This window comes from Uloborus diversus, chromosome 4, assembly GCF_026930045.1.
Source record: "Uloborus diversus isolate 005 chromosome 4, Udiv.v.3.1, whole genome shotgun sequence".
Lineage (NCBI taxonomy): Eukaryota > Metazoa > Arthropoda > Arachnida > Araneae > Uloboridae > Uloborus > Uloborus diversus.
The window spans coordinates 170,640,760-170,667,822 of record NC_072734.1 but is presented as its reverse complement, the minus strand read 5'-3'; the positions used below and the strand labels follow the sequence as shown (position 1 = coordinate 170,667,822).

Here is a 27,063-nt window from a genome sequence, read left to right as displayed (position 1 = left end):
AAAACTAGCCGATCTCGATATTGAGATCCAAGTACACCTTGTTTACATCGTATTTTTTTCTTTGGTTTGCCATGGCTGACGCGAAAAAACCTTACTACAAATATTGCATCGTACCTCGATGTAAAAGTACAACAGTCAAGTGCAAAGACAAGTTATTTTTTAGTGTTCCGAAAGAAAACGGAATCCGTAAAAAATGGATCAAGGCGATGAAAAGGGACGAGAAACTCAACTCCAAACTATCGAATAAATCGTCTTTATGGTGTTGTGAAGATCATTTTTCGGTAAGTACACATTTGAATCAATATTTTTTCATAGTATTTCATTTGTAATGAAATATATAAAGGCATCGTTCAGGAAGTTGATTTACTGTGATGCTTTTAAGCGATTCTCGAAAAAATGTCCCGTGCGTAACACTAAGTTTTTAACTTTATTCAAGGAACTATTAATTAAAAATGGGATTAACTGATGCTTTGATAGTATATTAAAGCATTTCGTTAGCTGGAAAAAAAAAAAAAATCTTAGTGTTACGCACGGGACATTTTTTCGAGAATCGCCCTTTTAAATACTGCAAAACTATCTAATCAACTTTTATGGGGAACAGAACATTTTACTCATTGTTTGTTATTAATTTCTGTAATATCGTAAAAGATATTCAAGTAGTATTTTATCAAAAAAAAAAAAAAAAAAACAGCGAAAGAACTTTCTTTTCTAAACATCAATCAAGTACTAGGGAGTAGCAAGTTTCGAAAATCTTTGAATTAAACTTTGTTTAAAGACATAAAACAACCAGATACATAATTTCTGTGAACTTAGAATTTGTTTTCTGTTTAAATTAGAGAAGACATGAAGCGATGAAAAATATTTGACAACAAATTAATAATTTGAACAAATTTTTATACTTATAAATAGAATATTACTTTAAAAGAAATTAATTCCTGGCCTGATATAAATGCTAAAAGCTATTTATTTATTTATTTTTATTTTTTTTTTTTTTTTGAAGTTTCAACAATAGAAATGTCTAAAAGAGCCAGAAACTTCCATCTCTAGTTTAAATAATTCGAAGGGTAGGTATACTGTGCAGTGGGAAATCATATTTATCAGTATGTCTTATCACTAGGAGAATAAATAATATTCACAGATCAATGAAATTGGACTTAGTTATTACTATCTTTGTAATTTAGCAAAAATGTTCAAATAAAAAAAAAACATCAATATATATCAATTACACTAATACTTATTTTATTATTTTAAACTTAATAAATTGTCATGATGATTTACACACATACACATGTATGTTAAATTAACTACATTGAATGAAATTTTGATAGTTAGTGTATCAAAAAATTTTTTGGTCAATTTCCTTTAAAAAATAATAGTCTATATGCTTTCACTATAATGGGCTCTACTTTATTCTGAGTTCATACAAAACTTAAATTTCACATTTTGCTAAAATACGATTTTATTATGAGTAATTTACTATTTAATGATTGAATACGTTGATCAGAGTCATATAAAATTATAAAGTATCTGTGCACGCAACTCAAAAGTATCTGCAAGCTAATCATTGTCTATTACGTAAAAAAAAAATAGATAAATAAAATAAAAGGGGGGGGGGGGGGGCAGTTTGTCCCGGTTTCAAAAAAACTAGAAAAAATATTTCTAATCGTAAGAAATAGCAGGTAAATGCTTTGAGGTTACAAGGAACTGATTTTCACACCAATTATTAAAACTTATGGGTGCAAAGACCTAAGCTAAATTTAAAATTGCATTCGTAAGCTCAATGTATCCGTACGTTGATTATAAAAAAAGAAGAAGAAAAAATTAATTTGATATTTTGGGTTAAAGCTATGGTACTGTTTAAAATGTAAAAAATCTACTTACAAAGTTTTGCACACTACGAAAACTTCTTGTTTTTTAGCGGGATTCGAAATTACTGCTGGTCCACTGGTATCAGACCCGTAAAACTTGGCTTGGACCACCATAAACAAATACTCAGTGGTCCTTGGAACACCAATTTTTTTATAGAATAAAAAAAATGTGGGTGGTTATTTAGTGCTAAGTTTAACTTAGACAAGTGAAGTTGTCTGTGGACCAGTTTATAATCATGTTCACTTGTCCAATGGGCGAGTAAAATTTTTTATTGATTTCTAACACTGTTAAGCTTTTTGATTGCAGCCTAGCTTGTAAGCCAGTAATGTAGCCAAAAGTGAATTGCTTCTACTTTTCATGATATTACCTTTAAAAAAAATTAACAACCAAAAATATTTGACTGTATACTTAAGCGTAACTCAAACAGCGTTCGCACATCAGGTTCCCCACATAAAGCGTACAATACGGCTTGCTGTCATGGCAAAGCTGGCTGAAAACTGGTTTTAGGGAGAAAGTACGTTGGTGACGGGATGTGCTGATGCAGTGTGAATGTTGCATTGAGTTGTTGGAGATTAGAAAGTAAGTAGCCTTGCCCTCTTCCAAAATCCGAGTTAGCCACTATACTTCTCAAATCTAATAGCATTAAAATATATTTGGATATTTATTGACTCTTCATTGTTAATGCATATTATATCATATTTTTCAATATGTGAAGTACATTAGGCTCTTTTATTTATTTACAGTTAAAGGATGACATGGAAAATTATCTTCAGTGGAGTTTGACGAAAGATGTCAGAAGACTGAAGTTAAAACCAGGCACTGTCCCTCACCTTTTCCATTGCCAATCACAGAATGTGGAGGTGCCAATAGAACGGAAAGGGGCAAAGAAACGGGCACAGATGTTCCTTGTGCAAGAAGCATTTGCTTCAGCTGCTGCACAAAACAGAAGTGAACCTACACAAGATGCCCAAGAAGATCTTGATATTGCTATACCTCGTTTCTGCGACAAAAGTACACAAACAGAGGAAAATATATTGAAAAAACCGGTGAAATATTTTAGGAGCAAAGGAATCAATACATCAGTTGCTATAAGATCAGTTGCAACATCACCGGTGAAATTTAATGTACCTGAATTTATAACTGATTTAAGCTGTTTGCCTGCCAAGGACTTTCTCATACCTCGAGAGGAAAATGAACACCGTGGAGATAGTGAATTTGAATCCCCCAGTAAAAGCAGCAGTGGAGCTTCGCAGTGGAGCCCAAGTGAAAGCTTCGAATGTTCGGAGGATGAAGATGAAAGATGGGAGAGGAATGATCGCATGCGTTCATTTACTATCTTTTTTATCGAGAGAAACCCAAAGCTGTTTCTGGGTCTTCCCACAGAAAGTTTTTTTCTAATTCAAAATCTTCAGCAACATGCAGAAATACCTGTTCGGGACATCTACATGGTGTTAAAGAAAATAAGGCTTGACTTGCCATTTTCAATTCTGGCCATTGACTTTGGATGCCACTTAAGTACAGTAAGCAGGGTATTTTCAAAGTCGCTTCCTGTGTTGGCCAAATTTTTACAGGAGCTAATTTTGTGGCCAGAAAACGAAGAAATTTGTGCACGCATGCCTATCCCATTTCGAGCTAGGTATGCTAAAGTCAATTCCATCATCGACTGTATGGAAATTGAAATTGAGAGACCTAGTAACCCTGTGCACCAAGCTCTCACATGGTCAGCTTATTATAACTGCAACACAGTGAAATACCTAATTTCATGCACGCCAGATGGACTGGTGTCCTTTGTGTCCGAAGGGTTTGGAGGAAGGGCATCCGATGCCATAATAGTTCAGAACTGTGGCTACTTGGATCAATTAAATAGCCCAGCTCTTATCATGGCAGATCGAGGATTTAAGAATGTTGCTCATCTCTTAGAGCAGAAAGGGTGTGCTCTCGTTCGCCCTCCATCAGTCTCTGTGGCACAAAAAAGCTCTAAGGCAGAAGTGCAACAGTCAAAGCGGATAGCTGCTCTTAGAATCCACGTTGAAAGAGTGATTGGCCGATTGCGTGAGTTTCGAATGCTGAGCCCGCATGCCTGCATAGACAAAAATCTAATACCATTGCTGGATTTTGCTATGATTGTCGGATGCGGCATTATCAATATGCAGGACAATTTGATGAAAAAACAAATTTAATATTTTTTAATGCCAAGTTGTATAGAGATAGCAAGAATTTCATTTGAGGGTTTATATTCCATTTGTAACTAAATTCAATGATTTTTTAACTGCATATATCTATAGCTTAACCTGTAACTCAATCATTTTTTAAAATATCAAACTAAATGTTGTTCTAACATATATAATGAAATCATGAGTCTACTTCAAGTTTCTTATTAAATGTAATGCTTTGCTTATACAAAGGTATTGAAATACTTTTAATCACACTTTGAAATATTAAAAAAAAAAAATTGTAGCTATAGCAATTTTCAGAGTTGAATGTGTTTTTATTTTAAAGTGTTAAACAATCTTATAAGATTCCCTTAAAATACCAGGAATTATTTCCCTTCATTTTGTGTTGTGTATGTATCTAATTTGATCTCTGATAACTTAATCTATTATTTTCAATGTTCATTAAAATGTTACTTTTATACTTAAAACACACTGTCAATAATGTTTTTTTAAATAATCAGAATATATTTTCGAAGGTATCAAGTACTTTTAATCAGTGTATAGTAATTTAAAATATCTATGTTTCCATGAATTTATTTTCTCATTTCGTCAATATGTACATTGTAACAACGTTTAAAAAAAAAATCAGAACGTATTTTCGTACTTATCAAATACTTTTAATCATCATGTAAAGTAATGTAAAATATTTGTTTACCATGTATTTATTTTTTAAGTTTTTTCAACATGTATACAGCTTAATTTGTGGGAACTTAATGAGGTTTTTAAGGTGATCATTTGTGTCCTATGCTCCTGCATAAAATGCTTTGTGTCTATTATTTTGGGAGGAATATTAGCAACAACAACTATCATTACTTATCAGTTTATTTCTGTAGTTATTAAGCATAGAAAGAATTGGTTAAAATTTCAGAAATTATTTTCTTAAACTTTGCTAATATGTATATAGTTTACCTGTGATAACTTCATTTGTTTTTTTCAATTTTCATTAAAATATTACATTTATATATAAAATAAAATTTTCAATGTTCATTAAAATGTTACTTTCATATATAAAATAAATTGTTATCCATGTTTTTAAAAATAATATGTATATAGTTTAGCTAATATGTAAATAAATGTCATTAAAATATTACTTTCATATATAAAATAAGTCTTCCAATGTTCATTAAAATGTTACTTTCATATATAAAATAAATTGCTATCCATGTTTTCAAAAATAATATGTATATAGTTTACCTGTGATAACTTTATTTGTTTTGTTTTGTTTTTTTTCAATGCACAGCACATCACATTTCTTTAAAGTTGTTTGCTTAGAAAGATTTGGCTGAAGGTTAATGAATGATTTTCGTAAAAATTGTTAATATGTATATAGTTTTATCTGTAGTTAACTTAATCAGCTCTTTAAAATGTTCATTTGATTTTGATTCAAAAGTGTCCAACTATGCATTTATAAATATTCAAAACATATTTCAAGAAAGGTAAAAAGGAATCTAAAAGAACTGTACAATCATGTATTTGTACCCTACAGATGTCATATACGTGGTTCTCATGCATCAGTGTGCAAGAGTGTTCTACTATTTTTTATTATATGAATTTTAAACTAAGAGATGATTATGAATATAAATAAAATTTCTGTATTACCTCTGTATACTCTTTACATAAATAAAATTCTGAGTTATATGGTGCATTTCAAATTTAATTTCTGATTCATTGACTACTATTATATAAATTATTTCAACAATACATATAAGTTAATATTTCATTCAATTTTTAAACATTCATTTGCTGGCGTATTTGTTTGTCATTCATTCATTGAATACTTTTTTTTAGTACTGGAAATACAGCCAGCTTCCAAAAATTAGTGCACTTTTGCAGTACATCATTACAATAGATTTGATCATAGTCTACTTTTACAACAGTAACCCTCTTTGATGTCTCAAATTCCGGATCTGCAACACAGAATAAACATTGTCTCTTTTCATGAAAAAACATTTGCATTTGGACTTGGCCATAAAACTTTGGGGTGATGTGTCCATTTTTTATGTACGTCTTGAATGCTTTTTCCGTTGTTGGGCATTTAATTTCAATGGTGAATTCGCTGCAAATGCCATCTGGAGATGCCCCCAAAACAGGAAACTCCTTTGACACTTAAAATCCAACTTGCTCAATCTTTATTTGGTGCAACTTCTCCACTTCTTTTTTGACATAGTTCTCCAGATTTCTCCCCCGTGCCATAGCTGCAGTATCTTTAAGGCTGGATGCACCCAATATGAGCTCAACAAGGGATCCATCTGGAGTGTGGCATTGCGCAGCCTCATGTGCCTTGGATGCTGTTATTCTGGCATAGCGCAGCTCGAACCATACTGCGCTCTTATGTTGTTGAGTCGTCTCCAGTGCAGCTTTCACACACACTTCATCAGTAATTTCGCTCGAGCAAAACTTCAAAAAGTCATCTGCACAATTTCCCAAGTTGTTTTTAATAAATTTAATTAAAAGCAGGTGCAAAGACATTTCGCTGACGTCAGAAAATTTTTTGAAGTATTTTGGGAGCACACTATTGTGCCTCTCATTAGTTTCCACTTCTTTCAATACAGTAGCTAAGAAGCCACTTCCCGTCAGAGGCAGATCAATTTTCCTCTTTCCTAGCTCCTTAGCTTTGATAAACTTCAACGATTTTCCAACCGTTGAAAGTCTTGAACCTTTCCAGTAAGAGCGAACGGAGGTTGGAGATGGTTCTTCGCTTCGTCGATGCAACCATGTTAACAACGCAATGGCATGTTTACATCCTCCTACAAAACAAAGAAAATTTTCAACAAACAGCATTACAACACATTTTACTAAACATGGTAGATGGACCTGTCTAGAGATTTGAACCATATGGAAATTTCAATATGGGTAAATCTTATATTATTGAAAACCAGGGTTTGCCGATATATATCCGATATTTATTTTGAAAATATCATGATACTTTCGATATTTATTTTTTCAACTACGGTCTTTTTAATAAAAAAAGTATATTAATCATAGTAATAGTTAATTTATTATTAAAAATAACCTACTTGTTATCTACTATATCTTTATGATTTATGAACATTGTTAATATAACAAAGTATAATAACCTCATAAAGTACTGCATTGATAACGAAAATTTGGTGCTCCCCTCCCTGAATGCCACTGCTGTTACACACACACAAAGACAACAAAAAGTGCAAAAAAATCTTATTTCCACTTGAAGTATTACTTAATGGAGAATGGACATTTTCTGCCCCCCCCCTCCAGGGCTGTCGACAGGATTTGTGGGCCCCTATGCAAGTTTCTTCAGGGCCCCTTAATTTTTTAGTTTAACCTCCTCTTTCTCGGCTACATTTTCACATAAATAATGTTAGTTGGTCTGATAAAAAGGGTTTTTTTCAGTTAAAATTGGTTTGCAATGGGGAACCCTTTTTGTAGTTCGGACAACTTTATGTCAATAGCAAAACAGGCCATTTTATAACTTTTTCCCTCGCGATGTGTTTTTTGCTCCGCGTGTGTGTGTGTTTAACAAAAAAATAAATAAACAAATAAACAATTTCTGCTGAGCTGTCTTTTTTTTTTTTTGACCTTGGAGGAAGAAGGACATTAGAAGAGTGATGCAGGGAGCTCCTTTGGGTTGAGGGTAAAATATCTCCAATTTTAGGGGGTCCGGGGTTTTTTTTTTTGAAAAATACATTTAAAAAATCTGCATTTTTAGGCCTTATACGGGATAATAGGAACTACAAAAACATCAGGAAAAAAATGGAAAACAATAAATTTCTTAAACTTCATATTTTTTTGCAAACTAAGACAATACAAAATACAAATTGCTCGTGATTCGACAAATTGTTGATATAAATCGACAAAGAGGAAGAGCGAAGGAGGAGAAACAATGACGCGTTGTCCCTTGCTCACATCGACTATGGGTATAATTAGTTTTTGATCATCATCCCTTCAACTCATCAACAAACACAATACTGAATTAACTGGAAAACGATCAAGATTAAAAAATTCTTAAAAAGAAATGGTGGAATTATTTAGAAATTAGACAACGAGAAAATAACACTTGGACAATTCCTACTTTATGCACCTGGTAGGAAATAAAATTGAAGCACTTTTTCAATCAGTTTCAGAAACTTTTTTAATTATTTTCAAGACCTCTAGAACAATCAAAGTTATTCAAAACAATTCACTTGTACTCTCCATTTCCAATCTCTTATATTTTGAAGCTTGATTGTATAGTTTACATTCTAACTTAGTAAGAAACCCCTATTAATCTGCACTCCTTGTTTTTTTTTAATAACAAGTAGTGTAGAAAAAGAAAAGGAATAGAGATAGTGTAGTAATTTTTTCTAATGCCAAAGAGATTGACAATATGCAGTAGAAGTAATATAAAAACAAGCAATAACAAAAGAACTTTCAAAATACGAAATTCACGTTTAAAAATAAATAGCAAATGTGAACATGCTAGTCACGAAAATATATCTCAAGCAAGCAATGTGTTACAGAAACGTAATAGCCATTTTTTTTTACATTTTTTATGCAGAATGCAGCAAGGAGCTGAATTTGGCATATTTTGGCATCCCCTCCCCCTCCTTGCATTTGAGGAAGTTTAAAATGTCTCAAGGGATTGGCAAGTTCTTAAGGTTTTCAAGCACGTGAAAATGAGATTCATTTTAAAAAGAATTTTTCCTTATTTTAGGATCGAATCATGCAATATTTTCGAGAGTCGGGGGGCCCCCAATGAAGCGGAGGAACTAAGCGATAATAGCTTGTTTAGCTTATAGGTAAATCCAGCACTGATTCTAATTAATGGTGACATAACTGTGCCCCTTTTACACATGTAAGGGCATTCTATACACTTTGATGAAGAATGCTCTTTCAAAATCAAAATGCCCCCCCCCCCCCCATTTTTACTCTAGAAACAACACTAGAAATAGTTTCAATTTGTATCACTGTACCCAAAACTTAAATCAACTCATATTTTAAAATCTTTTCATCAAACTACGTCGTTTGCCTTGTTTTGAGTTTCGAACGCTAAAAATGCAAGCGCTTGTTTAAAAGTCTTTTTTTTTTTTTTGCCCCTTGTCCATTTCAGCAAAGTTCTGTTTATTTTTCAAAAAGAAGCGATTTTTTTTTAGCTTTGAATTCACGGGAAAAAAATAAATAAAAATAAAAATAATACTTCTTTTTGGTTAACGGCGTCGATAGGGTAACTCAGTCCGAACATGATCACTTTCACAGAACTTATTTCGATTGAAAACTTTTTAATTTTTACTATAGGAAGAAAACTTCCTTCAAACATAAAAGTTTTCAAAAGAAAGGGGGGGGGGGATTTATCTTTTTCTTAGGCCCGCTTCGCGGGCCCCTGTGCAATGCATAGGCTTGCCCCCCCTCTCTCGACGGCCCTGCCCCCCTCCCTCCTGATAATGCAACTTCTGTCACACACATACACAAATACTTTTTTTAAAAAACGTCTTTTTTTACATGCACTATTGCAACATCGATGACGAAAATTTCGGGTGATGCCCGGGCCCATTGGCTACGCCAGTGATGTACAGTAGAACCTGTCTACAACGATACTGTTGGGACCTAAAAAAAGTATTGCAGTAGACAAGTTATCGTTGTAGATGGTTTGATTATTCATGCTGACACTTTGCTCGGGCTAAAGAAAAAAAATGATTACAGACAGGTTATCGAAAAAGACAGAATCATTACACGTAGGTTTCACTGTATAAGTGTGCACGCTCGAATATTATCATTTTCGGTAAAACTGGGATTTCATATGGCAACTCCATCATGAAAAATATTTAAACTCTTAACAATATGTATGATTCATAAAACATTCGGCAATAGCAAGAAAGAGTGAAGCCTCCGAGGACAAAGTTGAGATTTTTAGAGAACAAGAAAAACAATTTAGCTTAAACACAAGGATATTTCAAATTACTACAGAAAATAAATTTGATAATAATAAAAATTCAGTTACTTAAATAAACATTACTCTTCAAAATTAGATAACTGTTAGACACGCATGAGGTACATGATGGGTTTTTATAGGAGTATTTAAGAGGGGACAGCATCGAAGAACTAATGGAGGAAAATGATATTTTACAGCAGTTTCAACTTTTGCAAAGAATGACCATGATAAATGTTACATCAAAATTCCCTCCGGGCTATAGTTAAATAATTTTAAAATAACATATATTGGAAGATATGTCCTTTGAAATGTGTTTGCAATTTTCATTGCATTTTATTTTTGTCTTTAAGGGACTTGCATATAATTTTATAAGAAGTAAAACATATATTAGCTATTTTTAATAATAATAAGAAACCTTTCGAAACTAACCTTGTGATGCAGCACAGTCTTCACACATCACCAACAAAATTTCTTCATCGACTTCATTGCATGTAAGAGTTACCCTGTACGCACTCTTATGAATGCTGTGTTCTGGTGTCACTCTTGCTTTCACGGTACAAGTGGCCCCTTCTCTTTTTAGCTGTACATATGCTACAGCATTATCTCCATAAGATTCACGTCCAGCGCTAAATTGAAAAAAAAAAAAAAATCTATGTATCAAAGTGTTTTTTGAAAACTTACAAATTTCTCTGTAAAAGTTTCACACTTTTCATTTTGTACATTATGCATTTGTAATAATACATCATGCTTTACCAATTTATACCATATCTGAGTAAATAATAATAATACAATATAATATAAATAAATCTTGTGTTTAACTCTCACTGGTTCTTGCAGGTAAATTAAAAAATCTTTGAAAAATTAAGATTTCTGAAATAAAATGGGACAAAGAATCCCTTAGAAAAAATTCATTATTTTGGTACTTAACAACCTAAAAATGCAATTTAAAAATCGTGACTAATTTTAGTGTTTTCATAAAAAATGATAATATATATGTGTTGAATATTCAACAATGAAACCACTCGCTTTCTATCGCCCATTTAATCATTCTGTAAGAAATATACATTCGAGCAGTAACACACCAAAGTAATGTTTTCATTATAAAAAAAAAAGGATGAAAACACTTGTTATGAGTAGCATTTATTGCGTTTTCCTTTTGGAATGAGACTTTTTTCACATAGAATGAATTACAATAAAATACTATCTGCTTCATTAATATCAATTTTGAATAAGACATGTTTGAAGATAACGTGTGAAACCATGTAATGTAACGCAAAAAATAAAAAAACGCTTAAATGAAGTATTAGTAACAAAAATAAACTTACCTTTTTGTTTTTATGCCTTTCATTTCAGCTCCCATAAAATTCGGATTTTTTGCCAAGAAAGCAAACAATGTCATGCTGTCGATCTTGGGCAGATTATCCGATTGTCCTTTAACATATCCGTCTAATACAGACGACATTTTTAACAGATAACAAACGATGAAATAACGACAAATAACTATAAAAACGAAGAATAACAATGTAAAAATAAACAACAACAATATAACCGGAGAGAATAAGTATAAAACAAACACAAAATAGCAGAAAATATGACGATCGAAAATTCGAAGAACGCAATGGAGGAATGTAAACAACGAAGCCGCAGTAGAAGTCGTGAACTGTTACGTCATATCCAATCACAGAGCGTTTAGGTATCACATGATTTTTTCGTACTTTTGAATTAAATTTTTTTAATTAACCGTAATTATTTTGATGATTTTGAGAACAGTTTTGAGATCTGTGATATCAAATTTATCAGAAACAATTAATATTTCATGTTTTTACCCCAAATGCAAGTTCCTGATTGGATGTTCAACGAATGAAGAAGTAACCCTCAGCTGTGCCCTGCACATATATGTAACGGCCCCTTGGCCTATGTAAAGAACTATTATCAATTCAATGCCCCTTTGGCATCAATAAAATAATTAAAATTTTCATAATACAGTTCACTCATTTCTGAGCTCTCATCACATCCCTTTGCTTCTCACTGCATCATTTGTTAGCTGCGGTTTAATATTTTTTTCTTTGATGGTCCATTCTAGGAAAAATTCAGCATTGATTTAAAAAGAATTTTTTTTTTTTTTTTTGCCCATGATTGCACTGCCCACTTAATTCGATATTACAAGTCATAGTTTGTATATGATCCCTGATACAGACTAAGAGACAATCCCTTCAAGTAAACAAAAATTTATTTTGCTTCATTTAAGAGCAATGGCAGAAGAAGCTAGCGAACCGTGAACACTAACGATTGGAAATAATGATCCTATTACTTTCTCTCTTCGGATAAGTGCACTTATTCGGAAGATTTCCATTTCAGTTGCTTCCTTTTCAGCAATGAGATTTATCCTTTGAACAAAAAAAAAAATTAATTAAAGTTAGAAGAGTACCTCTGGGTCGAAATTATAAATGATTAAAAATATGTAACTGCTCAAAATTTAAATGGCTGCAGACACGTATTTCCGGATTATAAGAAATGCATTTTTCAATGCAAAAAAAAAAAAAAAAAAAAACAATAATTTGAAGTTTGTCATTTTGAATTCAAATTATGTTTTTCGCAATCACGAGTGTGTGTGTATATGTAGGCGTGTGTGTTTGTGTGTGGGGGTATGTGTGTTTGTGTGTAGGGGTATGTGTATGTGTGTAGGCATGTGTGTTTGTGTCTGTGTGCAGGCATGAGTGTGTGGGTAGTTGTGTGTATGTGTGTATGGGGGGGGGATGTGTATGTGTGTGCAGGCATGAGTGTGTATGTAGTTGTGTGTATGTGAGTGAGTAGGTGTGTGTGTTGGTGTATGTATGTGTGTGTAGGTGTATGTATGTATGTATTTGTATAAATGTATATGTGTGTAGGTGCGTGTATGTATGTGTGTAGGTGTATAAATGTATATGTGTGTAGGTGCGTGTATGTATGCGTGTCAGTGTAGGATATTGACGAAACCTGGAGACGGTTTTGGCTAGAGGTGATGCTCATCGTGAGGAGCCGGTCGACGGTGATGCTGCGGAGGGTGCTGGTGGGAAAATAAAATCATAGGAATGCCAGTCAAGTGAGAACAATAAGCAATCGTGATTGCTTAAAAAAGTAAGTTTTTGGATGAAAGTACATCTGACAAAAGCCATTACTGATGGCCGTTTTTACACATGACTCCAGTGGCGCAGCGAAGGGGGGATTTGGGGGGTTAAAACACTCCCCATAGGTATTGATTTTAACATAAATGCAAATTCTAATACAGTAGTTTATGCATATGAAAGTACTGTTTTGATCAAAAAATCCCCTTCAGAAGGTAGTTTTGATCAAAAAACGAACCCTAGAGGGTATTTTTAACTAGAAAAACCCCTTCATATGGTATTTTCGACCAAAAAATCTGATCCAGAAGGTATTTCTGGCTGCGCTAGTGCATGACTCCATAACTGTTATTCGATTTCAAGTAAATTTTTGCAGCTCATTTAGTTTATCCTGTATACGAGATTTGCACGAATATTACACTTGTTGCTAGGTTCTCGTATTGCGAATCTTTTTCTGCTAAACAATAATGATGACTCCCTCCTGAGGGCAGGGTCGTCAAATTTATGAGCCCTCCCCTCAGTTCTTTGACCTCTCGTCGGTTATAATACTGTAGATTATTTGGTTATCATCCAAATTTTGTGTCACAAGAGAGGTCAGATCTTTAATTTTCCTCTTCAAAAAGAAAATGTTAAGTTTAACAAAAAAAAATGCGTGTGGTTATTTGAAGATAACATACAACAAATTTCTTATTGTTGCGCGTCAAAGTAAGTTCCTAAGTTCAAAGACTCTTACCATAAATTTAACCTCTTCAACGCTTCCAAAAGTCGCGGGGCAATGAAATCATTTGAACTATAGTCTTCAGATATTCCCTCTGTTTCTTAGTGTATAGAAATTGTGACACAAGCAACTTAGACAAACACTTGAACTTTTTAACTGAGAAAAATTTAATTCTAACACAATAAAATACAATGTTAGTTGCAAATAAAACTTGTTAGTTAATAAACACAACATGAAGATTTCTGTAACGAACTCGCGCGAAATGTGAAGGACTGTGAACTATCACATACTGCGATAACATTCTAAAGACTGCCACATACTGATAACAACTGCCACGAGGGCCGTGGTAGCCTGATCGGTAGGGCATTGGACTCGGGGCCGGAGGGGCTCGGGTTCGATCCCCGCTGGTCGAAGACCCACCGTCGTCATTAAAGGGGACTGGGCGACGTTAAATATGCTCGTGGTCTCAATGTCCTCCAAGTGAAACGATACCTCTGGGGGTGCTAGTACCAGGTAGCTATTAGCTCTTGGACTAGTTCTAAATTCTCATTAACTGTTCGATCCGGTGATGGTGCTGCCATCTATCGGTATATAAATTAATGGAGGCAAGGCACTAGTATGCAGACCTCGACATAAATACAGTTGTAGTCAGTTGTGACTCTTGAATAGAAATAGAAATAGAAACTGCCACGAGGTGCGCGAGTCCGGCTAATTTATCACGGGACGCGTGAGCGTCCCGCCCCGCCAAGGAAACTAAACGTCAGCAGCCAACAGAAGCAAATCCACCGCCAAAGTCGAAAGAAGATAAAAGCGACCAAGAACAAGATTACACGACAGAACAGGTTGGGATTTTTCACCCCTCTGTATCTCAGCCCCATGAAGACCCCCGGAGTTGATTTTTGGTACACTCAATCTCTAGTGGCCCCTGACGCCGTAAATCAAAATACAATCCCCTGGACCATCAGGGGGAGGAGGTATTAAAGTTATAAAATCGCTGTTCAAAAAAGTTTTCGCTTTCTTTGACAGGGCTACAGCCCAGACGAAAAAAGGAATCGAGCTGAAATTTCGCACACACATTCCTTGTGCCCTACTGATGTGCCATTTGACCCCCCTCCCCTTCCCCCCTCGTTTTTACCCCCCAAATTGTCAGAGCCTGATTACCGCAGGGGCATGCGGGGCACAGGCCCCTCCTCTTTGATTTCAGGGGGCCTAAATTCCCCTTATTTATCATGCTAATTAAAAATAATTAATGATTTCACTCAGAATCTAGAGTACAATGATATAATTGATATTTTTTCAAATGCCTAGACAAGGAAAATAATCTCTTATTTGTTGATAAAAATTCCTCTTAAAAATTTGATCTCTTTGCAAATCCAAAAACCACTCCAAGTTTAGTCTGTATTTACTATTAAAAGTTATATCATAGATAATTTTGATATTTACGGTTTACTGCAACGGGCAAAGTTTAACCACATTTTATATAACTATCGTACACTATATCTCTTCTATTTTTTAAATGTATGAGATACCACCAAATTTAGCATGGTTGTGTTACTACGCACATCAAAATATTTTATAGCATCATTATATAGAATCAGTGGAAATGGGAGGGGGGGAGCACAAAATGAATTTCGTGCAGTGTCTCAAAAATCTTAATCGAGCCCTAGGGAGGCCCTGAAATAGAAATGTGCCCCATGTGCAATATTAGAATGATCGGGCTCTGCAAATTGTACCTTCCCGGGGTTCTATAACAGCCCCCCGGGGGGCTACGGTAATGATTTTTTGTACACATATTCTTGGGGGGCCATTGAGTACATATACAAAAATTCAACCCCCAGGAACATCATGGGCCGGAGTAATTAAAGTTTGAAAATCACTAATTTTCTCTAAATTCTTATGTACTTATTCTCAGCTCATAGGGTTTGTTTATCACGGACTACAATTGCAAGGTTAGAACAGATCTAACAGTTATTCCAAAGTTGTCTTAGGAAATGAAATTCAATCAAGACTAAAACCTATCCAACAGTTGCAACTAGACGTTAAATCGCGGATGTCACAAATTTGCCACAGCGACTGCGCATGCGCGCAGACTTAGCTCATTGGGCTTTCTGTTTTCAGATTCTATGTTGTTTGTTTACAGGGCCTGATTACTGAATAGGCCAACTAGGCCATGGCCTAGAGCCCCCGCTCTTTAATGTCATTCTGTGTTGCCATTCACAGAGCAAAATATTTAATTCGCAACTTTACTCACGTGTATTGTCAATGATATGGTTGATAGCAAGCGTATAGCGCAATTTTAATTTGCTTCTTGATTATCATAACGTGGAAACGCGGTTCAAAGATGCTGGGTGCATCATTTGTGACGTCATCACGACCACGCCTTGTTTGAAAATTCGTACATTTTGAAAAAAATTAATTAAAACATAATTGTTGTGGAAATGAAAGAATTTTCTGGGTCCACATGTTATTATTATTATTATTTTGCTTATTCTATCAATTTCAGTGACTAAAAGTACTACTTTTGACTGAAGGAAACAACACCTTGCAGAAGCATAATTCTAGGAGCTTTTATGAAATTATCATTTTTATTACATTTGTAAACAGTAAGTATATTGTAAACTTAGCCGTGAAAGCACAACTTCCCGACAGTTTGAAAGTGGACTTGGACCAGTGTTGTTCAGACACAGCCATAAAAACACAAACAAAATGAAAGGTGCTCTAATGAAGATGGATTATCAGCGGACCGTATCGGTTGAGTCAAGTAGTTACCCTTTGCATGGCGACGATTTCCCGATTTCATCAGAAAACGTAGAATCACGATTTTAGCATGAATTGTGACTGATTCGCAAATTCCACGGGCTGGTGTGTGAAAACGATTATTATTCTCTCACAGATTTCTGCAGAAGATAAATGTAGTGAGCAATAAAAAGAAGAATGATATTTTAATCCCGAGTTCAAGAAAAAATTTTTCATTCAGTATTGGACAAGGGTTTAGAAGGACAATAACACATTGATATCTTTTCAGAAAATGTAATGTGATCTTTATATGAAAATTAGCCTCTTTTTGAAACTGAAAAGAATAAAAATGCATACTCAAACGAAAAGTAATTACACTGTGTCGCAATTTCTAGGTATCCTGAACCTGATTAATGTGGGGTTATAGATAAATCAACGGGCTTAAGCCCTTTTTATTTGAATTCCCTCAGAACCAATGTTTCAAATAAAATAAGAAAGAACAATGTCAAAAAGCACAAATTGCAGATTACTGCAGGATGCAGACACGTGTTTCGGCGTTACAAGGAACGCCTTTTTCAATGCAAAAGAAATGAACTTCTTAAGAAAAGACATGCGACAAAAGCCAGTCCTTTTTGACCAATCAAGGAACACCGCAAAATTTGAATGGGCCCCGACTGTTGATCCTTCTATTCCGCTTTTGAATTTATGATTTGTCTTATAGTTCAAGAGCCCAGGGCCGCCAGACCTAACTTATTTTCTAAGTAACAAAATGTGTAGGATAGAATAGAGTTAGCATGTACTTTGAACGTACGCGTGTTTATTAACTTGGACCGAGGGCCAATTTGCAGGTACTGGGTACTGAATGTACGCAAAAACAGTGTTAACCTAACTTATTTTCTAAGTCTCAATTTTTATATTATGATACTCAGGGAACTATTTCAAAACATTTTGTAAGCTGCCAGACCAATCGTATGGGACAAACATCCAGCCAGACACAGTTAAAACGTCAATGTGAGTACGACCGCGACGCTATTATTCTTGCGCTTAAGCACTGAAAAATATCGTCTTATCGTCTGCTTTCAAAAAGCAATATTGTTAAGGCAGAAAATCTAGTAAAAAGAACATGAATTAGGATTTCAGTGAAACCCCGATTTTACGTCCTCAGAATCTACGTTTTCTCCACATTTTCTCCTCTTAAAATTTGAGTAAGAAGCCACAACTTTTACAGCATAATACTATTTAGTAAATCTAAGCTCGATGACCCCTTAATTTAACACTAGCCGGAGCATAGAAAATGTCACAAATTTAGAAGCGTTTAATTTCCCAAACCTTTTTTTTTTTTGTAAATAATTATTTTATTGCAATGTATATGCATATTACTAATGTATGTTATAATGTGTAGCATTGTTTTTTCAGTTCAATGTATTTTTTTAAACTCCCTCGCCATACTTATGAAGTTTGGGGGAAGGGGTTGAGCAACCTCTTTCAGTTGAAATAGGAGGCTAAATTCCTTCCAGTATATTACGATCCACAAGTCTAAAAATAGTGAGCGGTGTCCTGTTATCTAGGAGAAACTTTTTTTTACATGTTTTTTTGAACCACCCTACTGTACCCCCCCCCCCCTTGAAATTTTTGAAATGACAAGCCAGACTTAAACTGCACCAAAAAGCAACTATTTAACCTGAAAAAGTCGTTTTATTCCTCACTAGTGGCACCCCCGCTCTCTGTCCGGAGGATGTCTGGATGTCTGTAGGATGTCTGTAGGATGTCTGTGACGCGCATAGCGCCTAAACCGTTCGGGCGATTTTCATGAAATTTGGCACAAAGTTAGTATGTAGCATGGGGGTGTGCACCTCGAAGCGATTTTTCGAAAATTCGATGTGGTTCTTTTTTTATTCCAATTTTAAGAAAAAGACTATCATAAATTACGAAATTATCATAACGTGGAACCGTAACATGGGCACAAGCCTATTGGCGAGATACGAAATTATCATAACGTGGAACTGTAACGTCGGTACAAGCCAATTGGCGAGAAAATTCACCATACATTATTTGTAAATATACAAGCGAACCAAAAGACCTTTAATTTTTCTATTACGGGCGAAGCCGTGCGGATGCCACTAGTAACAAATAATGGAGGATGAATTTCTCGCCAATTGGTTATGTTAAATGGCTCGCCCATGGCTCATAACGGTTCCACGTTATGATAATTTCGTAATTTACTATTCCACGTTGTGATCATTTGCTCTGAAAAAGTTTCTTAAAATTGGAATAGAAAAAGAACAAAATCGAATTTTCGAAAAATCGCTTCGAGGTGCACACCCCCATGCTACAAACTAACTTTGTGCCAAATTTCATGAAAATCGGCCGAACGGTTTAGGCGCTATGCGCGTCACAGACATCCTACAGACATCCAGACATCCTCCGGACAGAGAGACTTTCAGCTTTATTATTAGTAAAGATGAAAAATGAAAATTTAAGGCTCAGTGCAGTTAAATTTAAAAGAATCGAAGTTCGCTCTCAATCAAAATTTCACAGTAAGTTCCGTTTTAAACAAATTCTGCGCAAGGTTGATTCTATTGTACAAAGGAAAAGCTATACAGATTGCGCTTTTCATAATATTTTTACCATTATTTTGGTAAAGCACAATTTCTACGAATTTATGGGAAAAAGAAAAAAAGTCGTTGCCCCTTAACATGCAATTAGTAAGAAGCTAACAAAGGAAATAAATATATATGTAAGGATGCAAGATAATATCTAGCAATTCTTTGCAAGCGCACCCTATTGCAAAACTACGTCGCAATAAAATTTGACATACTGCAGATTTTCAACGAATAAGGAATTAAATATTGCTGCTTTTTGTGCATAAGATTTAATGTTGAACAGTTAGCAGATGTGAATGACCACAGGAAAGCAAGGGCATCTTAACAAGCTATGAGAGGATTAAAGAGCACGCTCGAGCGAACATTAGTTGTTCGAATGATGCGTCGACTTGCATAAATAGGAGAGAAGTCGAAATGTTGTCAAACAAAACGGCGCATCTAGAGAGAAAAAATAGGTGAGTTCCCTTTTTAAATTTATTTAAACTCAAATTTTGTCGAAGTAGTAGATTTTTTAAATTTATGAATCTTTCATGAAAATTCTTAGTTTTTTTTGATAAAAAAGATTGTTTTTCATTTTTAAAAAATGCTTTTTGTATCCTGATATTAAATTAGGCAAACAGAAAGGTGGAAGCTCTCCTTTTAAGGAAACGTAGTACTCAGTGGTACTAAAAAGCTAAAAAAATGAAATTTTTTGAAATTGACATATTTGAGAAAAATAAAAAAAAAAAATTTTAATTTTTTTTTCAAAAGACTATGGAAAAAAAACTAAAGCACATATTGCAAAATGTTGCATATGTTTTTAAACAAGAAAAAATATCCTTTTAAATAAAACAAACCGCAACAAAATATGTTCTACCGTTCCTGAGATAATGAACTTCAAACATTTTGACGAAAATCCCAAGTGAGAAATCATGAAAGGACCGCCATCTTTGGAAACCTGTATCTCGGCCAAGACATTTTTTTGGGGGAAAAAAAAGTATGTCTCAATTTTTTATGAATTTTAACATATTTTAAGTTCAAAAAAATCCGAGACCATCATGTTACAGCCCTTGTTGAACTGACATGAATTCTACCCTCTACACTTTTTTGTTCTTCACCCAGTTTCTATTTCTACATTACATATTTTAGTAACTTGAATTCCAAAATTTACGTTTTTTTAATAAAATTGCCGCTTATATTTTTATTTAGACCAAGAAATGCAGCCAGTGCATGAAGTGAATTAAAACGTTCGGGAATTACTAAAATAATAATAATAATTGTAAGCAAATGAAATCGAAATGCTTTTACAAAACAGAATTATTTTATCACTATATTCCGCTTTTAGGCTTCAGAATTTTGAGAAAAGTTCGTAATTGTGTGAAAGATCCGTAAAAATAATCAATTTTTCTTCCAAATGAAACCCAGTGTTAAAAGATTTCTTCTCGATAAAACACATATTCTCGTGAAAAAGGTTTTTTCCCCTCCAAAAATGTAAAATGAAACCACACGATTTCCTTCTAATGCTTACATAATAACCAACTGTTTTTAATAACCCAAAAGAAATGGGTGCGTGTACGTTCTTTTGTACGAGGGTTTCTTTTGTTAAATTTAATTTTTAGTATTCGGTTATGAATTCTTTAACACTTTCCTGCAAACTATGAAGTATGATAAATAAATAGAGTGGTCTTTCTAATGTAAAGAAATGTGATGCTTTTTTGTTAGCATCTGAGACCAGAAATTGCAGTAACAAAAGTTAAATCAAATGGAATGTGTAAAAGAAAGAAAAATAGAATATTTAAGGGACTTGGACACTTTGGCTTAATGTATGCATAACATTCAAGATATTTACAGCCTCCATGTTGCCGAGGACAGAGGCAAAAAAGAGTTTAAGAAATTCATTACTGAACTATCTACAATGTTTTAACATTGGTAAAATAGGACTCTCCCTAAATATCGCCGCGTTGACACTGGATTCGGCATCTCATTTTCGTTACCAACACGGCGATTTACTGTGAAGTTGGCGAGAAAAAGCTTGCTGAATTTTCGATAAATGATCGCCAATTGATGATATTACTTTGATTTGCTTTGAAATCAACATAGTTTTGTCCCTCCCCCCTTTCCCCTCAAAAAAAAAAAAAAAACACGAGTGAAGCACATTCGATTGCAACTAAAAAGAGGGACACAACTGGACCTTACATGCAAAATTTCAACTTTATACGACTCTTGCTTTTGAATTATGTGAGGCAACATATGTACACACACACATACACGAGAAAACAAAAGTGAACAAAAGTCGACGCTGGTTAAAATGGACATTTCGGAACAGTTGCTAGTTTGGAAAAATCTCAAAATGTAAAACATATAAAGATAATTACTTCTTATAAATTCTACTAACTGCACATTCAATTTTCAAAAACTTTTCTTTTTTTAAAAGTTTTATTCAATTATTTGTTTATTTATTATAGTATCGTATTTTTTACAAGAACTAAAGCGACATCTTCCTTTGAAATCGCTCCAAATTAGATTTTTTTGAGAAAAACATTTTCAGATCTACTAATACTAAGAAAGTGACTATATTTCCATTGTTACATTGACTGACATGATTGTCGACACTTTAAGGAAGGCTGAAAATAATCCTTGCGTTTGAGTAATTCAAATTTCCCATACTTCGGTCATTTTTTTTCCAGAAAAATGTCACTTGACTTCAGAAACCTTTAGCCACTCTAAAAGTTTTTATAATTAGGTAGAATTAATTTTATCAAAACCTTCATTAACTATATCTTTGGGTAAACCTAGTAGACATTATGGCTAAATTTTACGAATGGTGTTGGCTCGAATTAACCTGGAAGCAAAAGGATAGAAATTTTCGAATGATAGTGGTGAAACGACAGGCATTCAAGAAAAACTCAGCAAGATAAAATATCGGAAGAGTTGAAAATCATATATATATATATATATATATATATACAGGGTGTTTCGTTTTAACCTGCAAGACCTTTATTTTCGCAATCGTTAGTAATAGATGTATACTCCCAATTGCAAAAATGTTCAAAATCAGATGCAGAGTTAAGATATTCAAAGTCTGAAGTAAAAATAAAAAATGAGTCAGAAAATACAAAATTTAACTTTTTATACCAACCCCAGGTTTTCTAACTTATATTTAGGGAAATAATCTCCATTGAAAAATAATTCCAACACACAACCAATATTCACCCAGTATTCACTGAGATATTAAACACAGCGTTTTGTGACTTGCACCATTTTTCACTCTCCATCATTAACACCCGGGAAAATATAGCGGTTAACAAGTGTTTAAAATTATATGTGTGCATTGAGAGGAGGTTTTTCAAATTGTTTGAGGTTTTGCAGTGTGTTTTTGCATATCACGGATCACGGAATAACATTTGCATTTATTTTTGAATGGCAATGAAAAATATAAATACCTTGTTTCTCTTACTTAGACGACCTCTCATTCTTCTGAAAGGGCGATAAGTTCTAATCACATCTTCTGTATGGCCCCTTAAAACTTTGAATTGGAATACCTCCTTGAGTTTTAGTTGCACTAATGTCAAGTTTTTTGTGTCAGTAATAGTTTTTAATAGAGATTATTTCTCTAAATATTGGTTAGGGAACTTAGGGTCCGTATAGAAAGTTAAACTTTGTATTTTCTGACTTATTTTTATGTTTCCTTCAAACTGTCAATATCTTAACTCTGCATCTGATTTGAACATTTTTGCAATTGGAAGTATGCATCTAAGACTAACAGTTGCGAAAATAAAGGTCTTGCAGGTGAAAACGGAACACCCTGTATATACTCAATCTGTTTGCCCAAATGTATACAGATGGTTTTCTTTGTTCAGCAACAAGAACAAAGAGAAAAATACTCAGTACAGGATTTACATAACGTAACTGTTTAAAAGCATAATCATTATGAAGCATGTTTTGCATTAGAAGGATGAAAATAAACGATGAGAAAAACAAACAGAAATACAGATCAGTAGCTTTTCAGTCATAAGATTTACATTTTCCCTTTCTTCTTGAACAAGGGCGCCCATATAGGGGGGCAAGGGGGGGCACAAGCCCTCCTTTGAGATTAGAACTTCCTTGCTTTTAGTACTTTTTTCTTTAAAAAAATATAAAAAGATTTCTTTTTTAGCCATTAATGACTAAGTTATTAAAAATGTTAAATTTTAATAACTCTAATTTGTGATACAATCGGTTTCCATGGGGAAAATATCCTGCTAAACCATGGGGAAAATATCTGAGCCCCCCCTTAAAATTTTGCATATGGGCGCCCATGTTCTTGAACTAAGATTGTCACATTTTTTGCTTTGCTTGGAACTAATTATTCACCATATGTATATTTTAATTTTAGCCATCATGAAAACCAAGAAGACTCCCAAGTACATCGAAGTAGATGGTTACAGATATTGCCAGTGCTTTGTTCCAGACATTATCAAAGCTGCGATAGATTACAAACCAGCCCCCAACGATATTTTCGTAGCCACCTATCCGAAATGCGGCACCACGTGGATGATTCAGACGGTAATGCTCATCTTAAATAAAGGGAAAGTCCCGGACACAATAGAAGAGTACTTCGCTTTGAGTCCATTTTTGGAAATGCTGGGCCCCGAGGAAATCAAAAACATGCCAGGTCCTGGGTGCATCAAGATCCATTTTCCATTCAATTTGACTCCCTACTCCCCAGATGCTAAATATGTGTACGTCGCTCGAAACCCGAAAGATTGTTGCATTTCTTTTTTCCATCACACCAAGTTATTCCCAGCATACTACTACAACGATGGCACATTCGAAGAGTTCTTTGAGTTATTTATCGAAGGTAAAACAGATTTCAATGATTATTTTGACAATCTTCTATCTTGGTACGAGCACAGAAATGACTCCAACGTGTTCTTTGTGACCTACGAGGCAATGAAGAAAGATCCAGCAAGTACCATCCAGAAATTGGCAGCGTTTCTCGGCAAGGAGTATTCTGATGCGTTAGCGGACAACGAGGAATTACTTGGGGAAATCGTGCACAAGAGTAGCTTCGAACACATGAAGAAGACAACGAACAAGCTTTTTATGGAGATGCTTGACCGGTGCGAAGAGTATGCTGAAAACCCGAAGGCGCCGAGGGGCTTCAGAGCCTGGTGCAAGTTTAATGCAGAAGCTATCAAAGAAGGACAGGGTTCAAATGGAGATTTTGTTCGTAATGGAGGCGTTGGAAATTGGAAATTAGAACTCTCTGAAGAACAGGAAGAAAGACTTAACAAAAGAATTCTAGAGAAAACCAAAGGCTCCGATGTAATGACATTGTGGAATGAAGAAAGTTGAAAGAAAAAAAAATAAATACTGGGTACCATTTGTAAAGTAGCTTTAAACATCACATCAAATATTTTGAACTAAATATCATTGTAGAACTAGAAATGTTTTTTGTCACACATATTTTGATGCTTGTTTTTCATTCACACACATTCTATTTATGTAAATAAAAGTCAATTTACAAATAAACATCTTCACTAATAAATGTTGTTAAAATTAATTTGAAAACTTTAATAAAATCTCAGACTCTGAAACACTTCTTTATAATATACATGCAAATTAATAGTATGAATAAATTTACTCACCAGTTTACTTCTTCTCAGCAAGGAACACAGAAAATGTACAAGACAAGGGTGAGTCAGAAATTAAGTCAACCTAAGACTCACACAAGAGCTTCTACTTTTGGAGAGGGTCATTAAAATATAAACACACAAATTGAAAGGCTGGAACGGTCATAAAAGTGTTATGTTCGGAAATAAGAAGGAGTCTGTGGCTCTCTCATAGTAAATTCTTAAAAGGATCCCCATACCTCAAAACACAATTTTTGGCTATCTCTGGCAGCTTTAAGAAGAGGTTTGTCCCTCTGGATCTGTGCTTGGACTCATCAGGCTCCACATTTGTATTACAAGCAATAATATTTTTTAAAATTAAAATTGAGAACAATATCTGGTACAGTCAACTCCCGCCACAATACAATTCGACTTACGCGAAAAGGCTATATCGCAATTTTTTTACCAGAAAATAATTTTAGACCTAAGGCTAATTCCTCGCCCACAACACGAAAATTTTCAGAAGGGAATTGCAGTGTGAAAGTAATGGCTACTTAAAATATTTTTTTCGTGAACAGACTTTTACCCCTTTAGTATCACTGGCAGCAGGAGTTCCCACACCGTACTAATTTGAACATAGCTTTATTTGTGTATACAAATAACTACTCCTCATTTACCATTTATTTTTTTCATTCTAAATGCAAAAGTTGATGAAACATAATGGCACTTAAGAGCACTGTTTTATGTAAAGTTTGTGAAGACGGAAAAAAAGAGAAAGTTTCTGACAATTAAAGGAAAACTAAAGGTTCTCGAGGTACTTGAACACCTAAAAAAGGTAGCACGACAAATTAGGTGTGAGTGAATCTTCCAAATGTTCAATAAAAACGAAGAAAAGAAAAATCAGTAAAAGTTCGCCGATTAGTGCCTAAGCCAAATTCAAAAATTATGAAAATGGAAGCTGCTATTGTATTGAGAAGCAATACAAGAGCAGCTTCTCTTGTACTGCTTGTTTTTAATTTGAAAGAAACCAGGAAGAGGGGTGTTGCCATAGATGGACACGTTATAAAAGAACTAGCGAAGCTATGAATTAAAAAATATATTAAACTAACGATTTTGATCATGCAGCATCAATCATCAACATCTTATTTTTTTAAAAGTTACAAATATCATTACTGGATCTATTGTACAGTGTTATTATAGAACATCATTTTATGATACATAACCACATGTACCGTACTGGTTTCTTTTATGTCTCTCTTTCCCGTTGATCACTGGTTTTGTACATCGTAACAGTATATTATGTAGGGAGATTAAAATTGCTTTTTAATACAAATAAAAATTCAGTTCTTTATGTAAAAAACGTTAGGTATGGTTTAAAACAATTTGAGATGGTGTTAATAAGTGTCTAAAATAATTAGATATGTTTATGAAAAATTTTACACATACCCTTTTCCACAGCGTGAAATTTCGAATTATGTGAGGGGTCTTGAAATGCATCCCTCGCATGTCGTTATTCGACAGTACTTCATTAACTTTAATAAAAATCCAACAGACAATAAGAATTTTAAAATAATAGGCAAAACATTTTAGAAGTTAAATACAACTGAGAACTTTTTACTTACAACATTTTCACTTTTTGAAAGGCTTGCCCTTATAGAAATTCAAAATGTTTTTGAACAACTTACATAGCATTTAACCTTGCATTTATCAGCAATAACTCTAAACGCTCTTACGAGGTTAAACATAAGGAATAAATGATTTTTTACCTTATCTTAAATGTGGCAAGCATGCATTCTTTTAGTTACACAAAAGAGAAAAAAATGCTGTGAAATTCAATAAAAATGAACTAAACCACGTACATAAACAGGGGTGCCCTCCAAGAGCGATGGCCCCATTCCAAATACAACAAAGCCTCCTACCCCCCCCCCCAAAAAAGCAAAAAGATACCCCTGAAAACACTCTCATTTAGAAATTTCAATGCTGTGGACTGTACCTTTCGTAGGCATGTTTGACATAAATAACATAAAAATGGCAAATGCGAAAGCAAAGCTTAAGAAAAATATTTAAGAAAAAAACTCAGTAATTTAATTTTCTTTGTATGACTTCATTCACAGAAACTTGTTTATTCTTCAACTTTTTAACACAGATAGAAGGAGGGGACGGGTGGAAATTTCAAGTTTTTCTTTGATGAAAAACAACTGTTACACTATAAAAAAGTTAAACAATATGCAAGAATATTATACTTCTGAAAATGTTTAAGGCCTGTGAGAGAGAATCCACTTCTCTAACTTTCTGAAGTATAAAAAAAAAAATATCACGGCATCAGAGCTAATATATTATAGTTCTTGAAGATAACAATGTAT

The 27,063-nt window shown here is 34.1% G+C and overlaps 1 protein-coding gene across 1 annotated transcript; it reads left to right on the top strand.

Annotated features, from left to right (window-relative positions):
• Window positions 1–71: 71 nt before the first annotated feature.
• Window positions 72–24,443, top strand: LOC129220992 (uncharacterized). The gene is made up of 3 exons (XM_054855428.1): window positions 72–281; window positions 2,613–3,132; window positions 23,482–24,443. The coding sequence occupies exons 1-3, from the start codon at window positions 72–74 to the stop codon at window positions 24,441–24,443; spliced, it is 1,692 nt and encodes a 563-aa protein (XP_054711403.1).
• Window positions 24,444–27,063: the final 2,620 nt, after the last annotated feature.

Coding starts and splice junctions, on each gene's coding strand:
- LOC129220992 (XM_054855428.1), top strand. CDS start 72: ATGGCTGACGCGAAAAAACCTTACTACAAATATTGCATCGTACCTCGA. Junction 282..2,612: donor GTTGTGAAGATCATTTTTCG/GTAAGTACACAT, acceptor ATTTATTTACAG/TTAAAGGATGACATGGAAAA. Junction 3,133..23,481: donor AGCTTCGCAGTGGAGCCCAA/GTGAAAGCTTCG, acceptor TTTTAATTTTAG/CCATCATGAAAACCAAGAAG.